Source organism: Zea mays, chromosome 3, assembly GCF_902167145.1.
Source record: "Zea mays cultivar B73 chromosome 3, Zm-B73-REFERENCE-NAM-5.0, whole genome shotgun sequence".
In the NCBI taxonomy this organism is placed as follows: domain Eukaryota; kingdom Viridiplantae; phylum Streptophyta; class Magnoliopsida; order Poales; family Poaceae; genus Zea; species Zea mays.
In genome coordinates, this window is record NC_050098.1 from 61,476,145 (window position 1) to 61,490,102 (window position 13,958).

The following is a 13,958-nucleotide window of genomic DNA, read 5'->3' on the forward strand; positions in this document are numbered from 1 at the left end:
CTCTCTCTAGGTATCATCTTACAATCCAAACAAGCTTGTTTATCTTCTCTCCTTGTGAGCACGATGTCGATCTGGCTCGAACGATGGCCACTGCTAAAAGTAACCAAATGAGAATCTCTCTTTCTGAAGAAAGTGTTGGCTATCACTAGGTTGTAGGCTACAACAAAGTCCAAATTATCCTCTCCTTCTTGATTCCTACTATCATACCCAAAACCTCCATGAGCTAGCTCATAACCTATATTTGTTGAACCTACATGACCATTGAGATCTCCTCCTATGAAAAGCTTCTCATTGGTGGGTACCACTCTGACCATGCCATCTAAGTCTTCCCAGAACTTCCTCTTCTCGCTCTCACTGAGACCAACCTGAGGGGCATATGTACTTATAATGTTCAAGACAACATCCCCAAAACTATTTTGACTAGGATAATCCTATCTCCCTGCCTTTTAACGTCCACCACTCCATCCTTGAGGGTCTTATAATCATGATACCTACTCCATTTTTGTTTGCCACTATTCCTGAGTGCCATAGTTTGAAACCAGTGTTTTCCACCTCCTTCGCTTTTTATCCTTTCTATTTTGTCTCCAGACACATAGAATACTAACACGTCTCCTTCTCGCTGCATCGACTAATTCTCTTAGCTTACCTGTAAGGGACCCTATGTTCCAACTACCTACACGGATCCTAGTCGGCTCAACTAGCTTCCTTACCCCTCGCACGCGTTGAGACAGATGCGAAGACCCTTGCACATTTGTCACTACATCCGGGAGCCGATGTAGCGCGCCACTAAGGAAGCGACGACCCGATCCTTGCTCACTTGACACAGCATTCAGATCATGACACGGCGCGCCACCAAGGGGGTGGCGTCCCGGCCCTTGCCCATTTAACACCATACCCGGGTTCTGATATGGCGCGTCGCTAAGAGGGTTACGCCCCAACGGTTTTATTAGGTTCCATCTCTATTTTGAGTGGCTAAGTTTTTATAGTTGGCTCGTCACGCATAACGTAACCTTTCTCCTTGTACCTGGACTTGGAACCAGGCTATATGGTGCATCAACAAATGCTGAGACAACATAGACAGAGTTATCTATACAAATTTAAATAGTAGTACAAATTTAAATATGCATAGTAGCATCTCTGATATCTGATATAGTAGTACAAATTTAAATATGCCTATACTAGCATCTATACAAACAAATTAACAAACCTGAACCCTGTCAGAAAAGTAGCTTAGACGGCGGTTGTGTGGTACGTACATTATATCGCTACCTAGACCCTCGTCGTCATGTTCACTTCACTTCTGCTGTACGTGTACCGTAGCTCATCCAGGGCTATATATCATGCTTTTTATCGCCGCTGCCGCCGGAGGATGCGTCTGCGTGGAAGAGATCAAGACGGTTGTGGCTGAGGCGGAGCGCGTACATGGCCTTCTTGTACTCCGCCCATGTGAAGGTCCTGTACCGCCGCGCCGCGCCGGCAACCACCGTCTCCGGGAGCGCTGCGATGCGGGCGTCGAGCGGCGGCGCGGCGAAGTAGATGGTGGACAGCCGCGGCCGGGTGGTGCTGGCCATCACCCTGTGCCGGATGCTCACCAACCGCCCGTTTGTCAGGGCCTGATCGATGATGCACATTGTTGCCAAGCATCGCGATCAATAACGGCCAAGAAAAGCGAGATAAAGAAAAGGTTCAGCTAGCTATCATTTGTCAGAGCAATGTGGATCGATCAGCACCATGAGATTGTGCAACTGTTAACTTTAAGAAACATTATAGAACTATACAGCATATCTCACCGACCTGAAGGGCGTCACCGACGTTGATGAAGAAGGCGGACGGGTCAGCCGGCACCTGGACCCACTGGTCGCCGCCGCTGCCGCCGCGGGCGTCGGGCAGCAGCACCTGCAGGCCGTCCACGTCGTTGGCGCGGAGCAGGCTGAGGATCTGCGGGTCGGTGTGCTCGCCGAACCCGATGCCCTTGGCAGACACATCCGCCGCCGCGCTGGACGTGGGGTAGTGGTTGATCCTGAGGACGGAGTCGCTGTCGACGACGGCCGAGACGAAGCGGCTCAAGGACGTCGGGTCCCCGAGGCCGAGGCCCTCGCCGAGGAGGTCCAGGACCCGGCACGCGAGACGCCGCACTGCGTCCACGTACTCGTTCACTGCTACACTGCAGCAAAAAATGGATCGGAGACGTATTGGAAATTTTGGAACCGAGTCACCACAAACGCTTGGCGAATTCATGCAAGATTTGGATGAAAATTAGAGGTAGCCAAGATTCAAACGAAACAATATACGTAATTGTAAGTCAAACGATCGGTGGCCGGTCAGCCGTAGTACACTTGGACAGAGCAGAGGAGCATCAGAAACAGTTTGAATCAGTTTGGGCAAGGACGTACATGAGAGGACAGCCAATGTGCTTTCCTTTGCCTTTCTTTTTTTGGGGTTATCGGGGTGTCTGTCAATCCCGACAACAATGAGGCAAATAAAAAAAAGCCAGATTGCGAAAAGATTGATTGATGAATGAATGAATGAAATCGCAGGGACCAAAAAAGGCTGCAAACCAGCCAAAATGATGATGGAGGCGAAAGAATATCAGCCCAAGGTTAGAGCAAGGTTAATAATTAGGGCCTCTCCTTAGATCTCATTGTAAAGTCCTACCAAAAGGTCAAAAAAACGACTTCTTGTCAAAAGCCCTCCAAGAGTTAAAGACATTTTCTTTTTGGAGCAAAAGTGTGTCTTCTACCGGCTCATCCTACATTTTTCTCATACATCATATAAGAGAAATACAGAAAAAACTGTTTTGTCAGGCTCTGATTAATTCAGAGAAGCCAAGGAACCAAAGAAACCAAAACTGAAACTGTTTTTAATTAGCTGTAGTCCTACCAAATAGAGCCTTAGTGTCGGCTATAAACCATTGATATATTCTTTAGACCCTAATTATATAGCCATTCCATATAATAGGTTGGCTATTTTGTTTGCTGCAAGAACATTGAATAATTGTTACAGGGTCCACCCCGTACTCTCGTTCTCTAATATTTTTTTTTTGAATCTGCGCTATATAGCCATCTCTTACTAATAATTAACAACCCACTTTTTCTATTTCTCTTCTCTCTCCTCCAACTTGGCAAAATCTGACGTGACAAATCATTTAGTCTCCTTACATCGTCCTATTATATTTGCTCTTAATGTTTTGTGATATTCAATAAATTCCCAAGCTAAACAGAACAGTTATAGGACAATGAATGCATGTGTCGATCTCCATAAACCGCTAAGACTATGGCCAGTAGATCATGCATATGTTCCTGCAAAATATTATTTTCATTCTTTTGTTCGGTAGACATAGACTGCACTGTTTATAATAAATTTTTAAACGAGAGATAAGAATAAATAAGCGCATGAAGATACCCAATAAGGAATAAGGAAAGGAATGGTGCACCATAAATTGCCCGACATATTGTTGATTTCAGTGACAATAAATCTGTTGTAAATACGTACTAGCATGAGGCCTATGAGGGCATGTACAACCCAGATACTGCTGCACGGTACTACAAGTACAAGATACAACTAAAACACAACATAATACAGTGGTCATGTCTAAAACATGTGTCTTACGATATTCATTGTACCAATCAGAGTATTCAATAAATTAAAGTGACCAATCAGATAGTCTCCTGTCTCGAACATAGAGCTAAGACACTGTGTCTTCGTTAAGATACGTGTCTTGAGTTTTTTACATTCATCCCCCTAGACACACTGTAAAACACAACTTAAAACACCCACTGTACATGCCCTGATAAACTAGCTTACTACTTTCGTTCTAAAATAGTTAGAATTCTAAAATTTCATGTTTATTTTAAAATAATTATTATTCTCACTTTTATTATTTAAATATATTTTATCGTTATTTTTAGTGGTATTTTGATATTCTGCCTCGCTCCTCGCGTGTGAATATTACACTAAATGGATGTGCCAGTGGGGATCCAATTGTGGTCGGTTCGTTCCAACTTCCAAAGCTGGTGACTTAACCACTGCGAACCACACTTGGTTGTGTTATCCAAAGAGACTTTATATGAATATCTCTGCGAACCACACTTGTTTGTTTTATCCAAAGGAATGTTTATATGAATATCTCATTAATCATGGTCTATCTATATGACATGTATAAATTATAGCAATGTATGAGCAACTAACTATTAGGATCTGTTTGGCAGGGCTTGCCCAAAAACAGCTCTAGCTCCGACTTTTTCTGAAAAGCTTGTTTGGTAGAATTGAAGCCATTTCCCAAATCGTTTGACAGAAGAAGTATATCCTAGTTTTTTAAAACACTCATATATTAAAGTGACAGAGCTAGAGTCGGTTGTGTATCCATAGTACAAAAACAGCTCCGTCTTTTAGATGCTTTTCGCAGTAAGCTGTTTTAAAAATAGATGTTTGGTAAGACTACCTTTTTTCAGAGAAAAGCTAGAGCCCAAGCCCTCCCAAGAGGGCTCTTAATATCTATGAGAGAGTTTAAAACATCAAATGTTATGGAAATGAGAGAATAGCTTGTATTGGCTGATTGGTCCCTTCGTCTTAGGATATAAGGTGTAACCCATATCTAAAATACATTTACTCTATCAACACTAGTACTACTTCATCGATGTACATGTCTTTAGAGCGCGCGCGTCTTATATCATGAGACAACACCAAAAAATGGCTACGCCTTATATTATGGGAAGAAGGAAGTACTTAATTACTAACTAAGCAAAAGTTAGATAGTAGTAGTTAGGGCCTATTTAGGAGAGCTTCACTTTAAAATTTTTGTGTTCGACCAGCTTCTTCCATCTAAACAAATTTAGCTCCACGAGCTCTATCTTTGAAAAAAAAATTGAAACTAAAGACCATCTTCACGAATTTCACAAAGCTCCTCAAAGGCTGCTTCACAAACATTGTTTCCATAACTTCTCATGAAGTTGCATGACAATTACCCCGCCACGCCACTGGTTACACAATATAACGCTTTGGTTCTCTCGTGACAGGCATTAATCATTAAGAGTAATCAAGGAAACTCACACAAATCAATTGTATTACAGAATCTGGAGTTCATGTGCAAGCCAAAGACTACTTGAACCCGCTTCAACAATTTGGTAGAGTTGTTTTATAGTGAAGTTGAACCGAAACTGAAATTTCTTAAAATGAAGTACTCCCAAAAGAGGCTCTTATGCTAGGGTTGCGCTCAGGGGTGGACCTACATAGGTTCAAGTGAGGGCCTAAGCCCCGCTCATTTCTCCTTTGAAAGTAGTAGAGTCTAAATTTTCATTATGACGTCGTGTGCTCAGCGTCATCATTTAGATAGATGCCGCTGCTCTAGTATTTTAATATCCATCCCTACAAGTATGCGTCCACTCTTATTTTGTCTTGGGTCCGCCATTGGTCATGCTATTAGCAATTGGAAACATGGTCTGTCTCACCTTTTTCGGCAGGGGGTTTGGACGCGCTAAATAAGGCTGCATGGTGAAAGACCCGTTGGTACGGCGCCCCTGCATCATTTGATTATCAACGCCCCGTCACACGCAAATAGCCAGGACACTACGTACGGTCTGCAGGGTCCTGATATAGATGGCCTGAAATGACCTATCTGCATGCTTTCTGTTGACAGAAAATACAACATAATACAACGTGCCTGTACTTCCCGATTCTCATGCTTTTACTATGCCAGCGCACTGTGTTTACTACCGATTGACATTTGTAGCAATTTCTGTAATGTTTACACCTCTTTGTGCCAGAATAAATGTACTCTTGAATTTAAAATTTATCATAAAATATCTACATCTCTATAGAAATGACAATATTTTCACTACCTCTTCTCAGCGTATAATAATTATATTTTTTCTAGCAACATATATATATATATATAGTTTTTTATTAATATTAATTTTTATCTCAACTACGCATTTATTTTAGAACGGATAAAGTACGCTCATGCTATGTACAAAACCTGTTCCACTTCTTACCCAAGCAGCTGCGGTACAGTTTCCGGTGGAAAATTTGACGTGGCACACTGAATTAGTATGGCAGTGGCATAAATGGAACAAGAGTTTTGTACAGTTGTGGCATTAATAAATACTTCATCCGTTATTTTTTATTTATCCCGATTTAGCTCAGAAATGAATTAGCAGACGACAAATATTCGAGAACATAGGTAGTCCTATAAAAGAAACACCGAATTTCGTAATTGTAATGGTAGGTGCACTTGTGTATGTTATATATATGTACACTAGAATATAAAATGCGTGAAACCTTTGGTTTCAACACTCAATGCATGCACCTTGTGTATTAGGATTTTACTTAGCTTAAGGCTACCAAGGATTAGGGTATTTTTTATGAAAAGAACTTCAAAATAAATGTTTATAAGCTTCGAAAATTCTTGTAAATCTTATATATTTAGAGGGAGGTGATGATGTATTTAACTAAGTCCCTGTTTGGGAGGGCTTCATTTCAATAATTATAGCTTCGATATTTTAGATTCATCATGAAACAACTTTAACAGATTGGTAACTCAGAGTTCAAGAGTGTTTGGCTTGCACATAGACTTCAGTTTCCTTAATTACCCTTGATTATTAGCGGCTGGACAAAGAGACATGAATCCGTAGGTCATGTAACCAATGGTATGGTGGGTAATTTTTGTGCAACTTCATGAGAAGGTACGAAAATAGTGTTTTTAAAGCACCTTTTGAGCAACTTATGAAACTGGCCTTTAATTTCAGTTTTTTGAAGTTAGAGCTCGTGGAGCTAGACCTGTTTAGATAGAAGAAGCTGAAATAAAGCTAAAATTCTTTAAGTGAAGCTCTCCTAAACAAAGCCTAAATAAGGCCCAAATTTCAAGAAAAAGCTTCACCTCATTAGTAACAAAAATTTCAAAACGAAACAAAAAAGTAAAAGCATACAAAACTTTAAAAGCTAACTCAACGTCGTTCGCTATGTATAACATAGACAAAAAAACAAGAAAATGCAAAAAGTTACAATAAACACATTGTTTTTGTCTTTTCCTATGTTCTTTGCCAATTTCACGTCTCATCAATAAAGTTGAATTTGGGCTTATATTTTATATGCTTGTACATCACCACCTTGCTCCTTTAACACGAGGATGCCTTTTTGTATTCTATCAAAACATCTAAACTTATTTTTAATAGTTTTTCAAGATTTTCGCTTAATACATAGGGTTCTCCGTAAGAAATATTATCCCTAACATCAACCTATCCTGTTTATAATTAATCATTCCTTCCATCTCATAAAATATACAATTTAGGATTGTGTTAAGCACAAGAATTTAAAGTTTGAGCAAATTAAATAACAAGAGGTGTTAATAGCTATCATACCAAACAACTATCTCCAAATTCATCATGAAATATGTATTTACATAGTATAACTATTTAAAGTAATAAATATTGTTAATATTTCCTATATACAAATTTAATCATACTTAAAAAAATCGAATTAGACCAAATCTGAAAATCACATTCTTTGTGGAAAGAATGTAGCAGGAAGCGTACATATTCTTCTACCAACTTTGTTGGATTGGCTAAGAGATCGAGAAAACAATATTCTAGTCACATTTAGAAGCATAGTAATGTTCTAGAGGAAGTAGAATCACAAGCTTTTTGAACCCCATGATCTAGGACTTTTCTCTCTCCAAGCTGACCTAAGAGTGTGATGATTAATTGATTAACATAAGAGAGAGAAGTAGTACATATAGAGAGAACTCTCTACATTGCCATCATAACATTTTTTCGTCTACTTTGACGTCGCTTGATTATATTTGTAATTACGAAGCATGTCCTTTCAACTTTTTTTTCCACTGGTTAAAATGTGGAAAACTACGTTGATTCAGAAATACAACACTGTTCTAGAGGGAAAAGGTTAAAGCATATCCATTAGTCCTCTAAAAAATGCTCCCTAAACTCTATTTTAGTAAGTTGCTAAATATATATTGGGAACAAAAAGAACCTTAGCCTCCAGCAGTTCTGGATTCTTAGGTTGTTAAATATTTTTAAATTATGCTATCTCGTTGGTAAATTAATTATTTTTATAACTTAAATCATTTAATGTACATCACTTGTACGCGGTTACGAACTCGATGGCAAACAAATGATTTTACGGCGTGATTGATGAGCAATACAAGCTATTAGAAGTGTGAAACAACTCACCAGGTTTGAGAACTAAATAGAGATATCTTGGAAGTTATTATATATTGAGAAAACTCATTTAAGAAATTGTTGTAGCATGATTTTTGTTTACTAACACCCTAAATCAACTTTAGGGAGTTTTTTGTGGAACTACTGGAGGTGACCAACATGCACTTCTAGAATCATAAATTTCCCTACCAGTGCAAAATTCAACACCCACAGGCTAAGGCCCTGCTTGGTTTCTTTAGTCACCTGACTAAATTTTAGTGACTAAAGTATCTCGTTTGGTTCCAGTGACTAAATCTTACTAAAAAGCATTAATTGGTGTGAATAATGATTGCATTACCCCTATTAATTAGTGGACATGTGTTGCACTAAAAAAGAGAAGATAGCAAATGAGGTAAAAATCCTACTTTAGTCTCTTTTAGTCACCCCTTAGTGACTAAAGAATGTAAGTTTAGTTATCCCACTTTAGTCATCCTGTTTGCTTCTTTAGGGACTAAAAATGACTAAATTTTAGTCACTAGACTTTAGTCATCCCAAACCAAACGGGCCTAATTCACGTTTCGAGTAGTGTTGGCCAGTAGGCGTCGCATCAGGTTTATCCACTTGCTAGAATCAGAGACAAGGCACGCCGATTTCTTTCTTTCATCATCTTCATTTTAAAAAACTGACTCAGGCGCATTGGTATATACTACCTATGGCACTAACGACGACTAATGATGCATCTTGCACAAGAAATAAATTTTCGCGTCGATACATAATTTAAGTGATTATAACAATAATATATCATATACAATATAGAGACGTTTGCAACTTTCCAGAGTAGATGAACAAAACTAAACAAAGGCTACAAGAACATGTGCAAAATAATTAATATACAATATAATCGTAGATATGATATTACCTGAACCGCGAAGGGTCCTCCGCGTCGATGACCATGGCCTTGCGCGCCACTGCTGCGGGTTGGGCGTGCAGGATGAGGTACTCCAGCTCGCCGACGTCGCCGTTGGCACCAATGTTCCGGCTGCCATACCCCAGCGGGTCCGGCGGCCCGGCCGCCTGCTTCACCGGAGCGGGGCGCGCGAAGAACGCCGACGTGGCGGCGTCCAGCCGGGCGGACACCCGCGGCGGCACGCCGTGGTTGACGGCCTTGAAGAAGCCGCGCTCCGCGCAGGCGCGCACCAGCCGGCGCGCCAGCTCGCCGCGCCCCGACGGCGCCGACATGTCCACCGTCGGGATAATGCCGAGCGGGAGAGACTCCGGCGCCATGTCCCGGCCTGCCGCCGCCGACGGCGCTACCATGGCTAGATGATTATTGCGTGGTATGAATATGATTGCACGTGTACCGTGTTGCGTACTTGTGGAGCGCGCGCGCGCGCGAGAGAGAGTTTTAGAGTGGCAGTGAGGATGATGATGCCGCCGGCCGGCCGGTCGGGGTGTGGGTGTGGCAGCCGCGGGCAGCGCACGTATAAATGGTACACGGTGGGGGTGGAGTTGAAGATTCCGCTTGGAATGCTGACAGTTTGTTCTGGTTTTGACCTGGTGTCCTGGCCTCGAGTTATTAGTAGTATTTGCTACGGATGATTCAACGAAGCAGCTGGCGGCCGATCCCTCCCTTTTCTTGGAATTGCAGGCCGCGATGTAATTTTATTTGCTGGGCCTGTGTTGGGTACGGGAGAGCAGATCTTCTGTGGTTGTCATGTTGATGAGGGGCCTGGTGACAACCTTTCCGCCCCACCTGGTGATGTGCATTTTAAATACTAGATGGTTAGAATAATACCAGCTCTTGACATCTAATATATTTAATAGTTAAAGATAAAAAGTAATTATAGATGGTTAGAGGATTAGAGGAAAGCAGCGAGCGCGCTAGATCGTCGTCATCGTCCAATTGAGCAGTGGAACAGCACACAGCATAGTGTGGCACAGAGGATCCGATGCTCCCGGAGGGTGCAAAAGCGTTCCATTCAGTACAGCTCGATGCATTGCCGTCCTGAATTAGTTTAGTCGTCTTTGTTTAGTTAAGTTCATTCTGACAGCACCTGGTTCATCGACCATGCATGCATGTCTTGTATCGGCAGATGATGCCAGTGCCCAAAACGGAAAACTCACCGTTGGAGCATCAGGAACGTGCACCGCCCAGAAAGAGAAACATTGTCTGCTTCTTGCCTGAATGTGCTGGCCGCCGTAGCGTGCATCGACATTTCCATTTCATCACCTACCTGTTACTACATACGGTTAAATAATTAGCATTGATTAAAGACGTTCCTTAAAAGAACAGATATTAAAGGTTTTTTTTTCTTCTGAAGCCTTGTTCGTACGAACCGACACTAAAAAGTCTAAAATGCCTCTTTGTAACTTTGGTTCCATCCCAGAACTTTCAGTTCTAGCTTACTAGTAGGAATATAAATGGTACTGATATTATACATTCGTATTTAATTTCAATTCGTCTAAGAGAGATGAGAACCGATCTGTATCCGAGTCTAGGTACTCAGTTTCAGATTAAATCTGTTCTTTATCCATATCCGTTTTCTTAAAGTTGGATATTTGAAATATCGATATTCATTCAAATCTTATTCGACACAACTTGATAATATCCAAATTTGTTTCGAATCTAAAGAGAAAATATGAAAATAAATATAGAAGGAGTAATATCCATCCGTATCGGATTCGTTTACACCCTACCCTTAAGTCTTTAATACCGGTTGTAACTTTAGCCTTTCTCAAGGCTTTCTCATTCATTCTCTTCTTCCCGTGCCTTTCCCGTTGAGCCTCTTGAGTGTAACACCTTAAATCCTTCAATTAAAATAATGTATTAGTAGTTGTTAAACTTAGTAGAGAGTATATTAAAATTTGAACAAAGTGTTTAATTTCATATTCATTCATTCATGGGGCATGAATTTTGTTTGCAAATCATTGTTGAAGATTTTATTTATAGTCTTCGTTTATGCGAAATCCAAATTTTAAATATATTAGACTTTGGTCTAAAGATAAATATTTGGTATTTTAATTATAAATATTATTATTAGATTTATTATAATGTTTAAAATATTTAAAAATATAATTATTTATATTTTTAATGGATAACCTATTCAAAAAAGAGAAAAGCAAAAAGAAAAAAAATTGAAACCCTAATCGTCCGCTGAATTCGGCCCACCAAGGGCCCAGCTGCGCCTCTCTTCCTCTCATTTCCCCTCCCTTTCTCACTTAGGTCTGATTTGGTGATCGGGGATCCCGAGATGATTCATGGGGAGAAAAATCCTCTTGTTATTCAAAATTGAATTGCAAGGGGATTTCTCCCCATGGATCCCCTCGGGATCCCTAATCACCAAATCAGCCCTTACAGGCGGGTCCGTCTTTGCGGTCCTTCCCCTTCCCACACCGTGCGGACGCGCGCGCGTCCCGCGTGTGCCCTTGCCGCCCGGCCTCATCGGCATCCATGCTCGACCGCGCTGGCTCACCTGTCGCATCCCTTTCTCGCCCCCTCCCTCGCCTCCTCATCCGACCACTCGGTTCCCTACACCCAAAACCGACACCCTCTCCATTCACTCCCACTCTCCTCATCTCTCCATTGAAGGAGGTAACCGCCGCCATTAATGGCTGTCGACCGGCTCTCCCTCTCCCCCCGACAACCTCTACACTCCCCTCCTCCGTATAAATTCTAGTTGCGCCCCCATGGAGGCGGTTCCCTTGCCTCCGAGCTCACCCAACCACATGCCCTATTCTCTCTCTCTCGCGAGAGCTTACCACGCCGACGCCCCTGCTCATCATCGGAGCTCGCCACGCCGATGCCATGCTCGCCGTCGGAGCTGCCGCAGTAGAAGACCGCCTGGCTGGCCCCCTGCTACGACCGACCAGCCCCCTTGCTCGCCGACCCCTCCCCACGCAAGAAAAAGAGGAGCAAGGTTGAAGATGACACAAAATTTATGTTCTATTTCCAAAACTATGTTTAATTTAGTTTAGATCTCCTAAAGTGATTTGTTGTTTAAATTTGTATATATTTTGAAATCGGAATCATGAGAATATTGAGTGATTAATATCGAGTGTATGTGATGAACTATTGTTTCTATTATCTATCGCATGTGAATGTTTATGTCGGTTGAAGTTGTTATAATCGTCTCGAAGAAAGGATAAAAGAATAGAAGTAGATGACATATTCAAAACCAAGAATATTAGATGAATAACTACATTATTATCTTTGTTCTTAAAAGTGTGATTTAGTTTTATAGTCGATTTAAGCATGTTCATGTGTAAATACGCTATTTGCTTATTCACTAAAGAAATCATAGAGATTTATTAATATTGAGATGCTACATTTGTGAACGTGCCCACTATGGTCTAAATGATTTATTAATGAACTATAGAATATGTGTCTTCTAGAATAACTTAGTAACGACTAGTATAATTCCCTTTTAGAGAGTAAGAATAAAAATAAAAGCTAACCCGTGATTTCCATTATAAAGAAGTAATTAGTTAATTAGCTCGTTCTATAAGATTTGATTTAGCACTACATTTACGTGTTTATAAATGAGCTTATATGGTATGCATATCCATAGTCAATTGCCATATAGTTTTCTCTAAGGAAATATCAAAATTGAATAAATAGAATGTCATGTCATTAGAAAATATAATAAGTACCGGTGTATTTTACTTCATTTTAGAGTTACAAATAAAGTTCTGTGTTTGGATGTTTTCCTTTAGAATGGATGGTGGGTTCAATTACAAAATCACCGAGTGTTTCTTTTGTAAAAGTGTTCGGTAAAGGGGTATCGTGCTGTTGGGGGCGCCCGATTAGAAGCCATTGGCCTAGATTAAATCGAGGTCCCCATGAATCGGTACCTACCAGCCCCCCTTAGATCAGGCATAAACGACACCATATTAAATTAACACGAGGCTTACTCATGTCCCTCCAAACCCAATCGGACGGATCCCATTGTTCCTACTAATTTTGTGTAAGCGGTTCAAACCTATCCATTGCTTCACATATCTACGATGTGGCCATCGCCTTCCGTGACCCGATGGCCCAGACGGCGGCGCCTGACATCAAGGCGACGCCATTGTCGGCACAACCCGAGCCTGAGAATATCTGGATGAAGTCGAGCACTAGAACCAGCCAAGCGAAGCGGAGAAGACCGTCACTTAGGTATGAGTGTCCTTACCTAGGATTGGGGCGTGGGAGAGGTTGCCCACGATGCGCGTGCGTCTCGTGACGGTGGTGAAACTACGACGAGCAATTCCGGATGCCACCAGGTCTCGCCTTCCTAAGTCAGGACGTGTGCACGGTTAGCACCAAGCAGAGAAGCGCATAGGCCCTTGTTCCAGTCTTGAACGACGATGATGCTCGATCTCGATAGTAGCGGCCACGGTCGGTATTGGCGTGTGTTTTCTTTGGTGGTTGAGCGATCGAGGTCGAAGAGCACCCACGAGATGCATTTATGTGGGTTGGCTAGATTCTTGGCCAGGTGATACCCGGCTGGCGAAGGCGGTTATGGGACATCTATGAGGATCCTAACAACCTCAGATGGCGGTGGATTTGAACTTGCCCCCCCCACCATGATCGGTCTTGAGGACGATGCTGCTGAAAGTCGCCTAGAGGGGGTGAATAGGGCGAATCTGAAATTTACAAACTTAAACACAACTGCAAGCCGGGTTAGCGTTAGAAATAGAAACGAGTCCGAGAGAGAGAGGGCGCAAAACAAATCGTGAGCGAATAAAGAGCGAGACACGATGATTTGTTTTACCGAGGTTCGGTTCTTGCAAACCTACTCCCCGTTGAGGTGGTCACGAAGACCGGGT

General features: G+C 41.8%; 1 protein-coding gene across 1 annotated transcript; it reads right to left on the reverse strand.

Annotated features, from left to right (window-relative positions):
* Positions 1–1,064: 1,064 nt before the first annotated feature.
* On the reverse strand, positions 1,065–9,588 carry LOC103651969 (gibberellin 2-beta-dioxygenase 2). Its single transcript, XM_008677633.4, has 3 exons — positions 9,070–9,588; positions 1,795–2,164; positions 1,065–1,613 (listed from the first exon to the last, which is right to left on the reverse strand). The coding sequence occupies exons 1-3, from the start codon at positions 9,465–9,467 to the stop codon at positions 1,332–1,334; spliced, it is 1,050 nt and encodes a 349-aa protein (XP_008675855.1). The 5' UTR covers positions 9,468–9,588; the 3' UTR covers positions 1,065–1,331.
* Positions 9,589–13,958: the final 4,370 nt, after the last annotated feature.

What these genes read in the sequence shown, in the direction of transcription:
- LOC103651969 (XM_008677633.4), bottom strand. Translation starts at nt 9,467, where the DNA reads ATGGTAGCGCCGTCGGCGGCGGCAGGCCGGGACATGGCGCCGGAGTCT. An exon ending in GAGGACCCTTCGCGGTTCAG is followed by an intron (nt 2,165 to 9,069) that starts GTAATATCATAT and finishes TTTTTGCTGCAG; the next exon opens with TGTAGCAGTGAACGAGTACG. An exon ending in ACGTCGGTGACGCCCTTCAG is followed by an intron (nt 1,614 to 1,794) that starts GTCGGTGAGATA and finishes ATCATCGATCAG; the next exon opens with GCCCTGACAAACGGGCGGTT.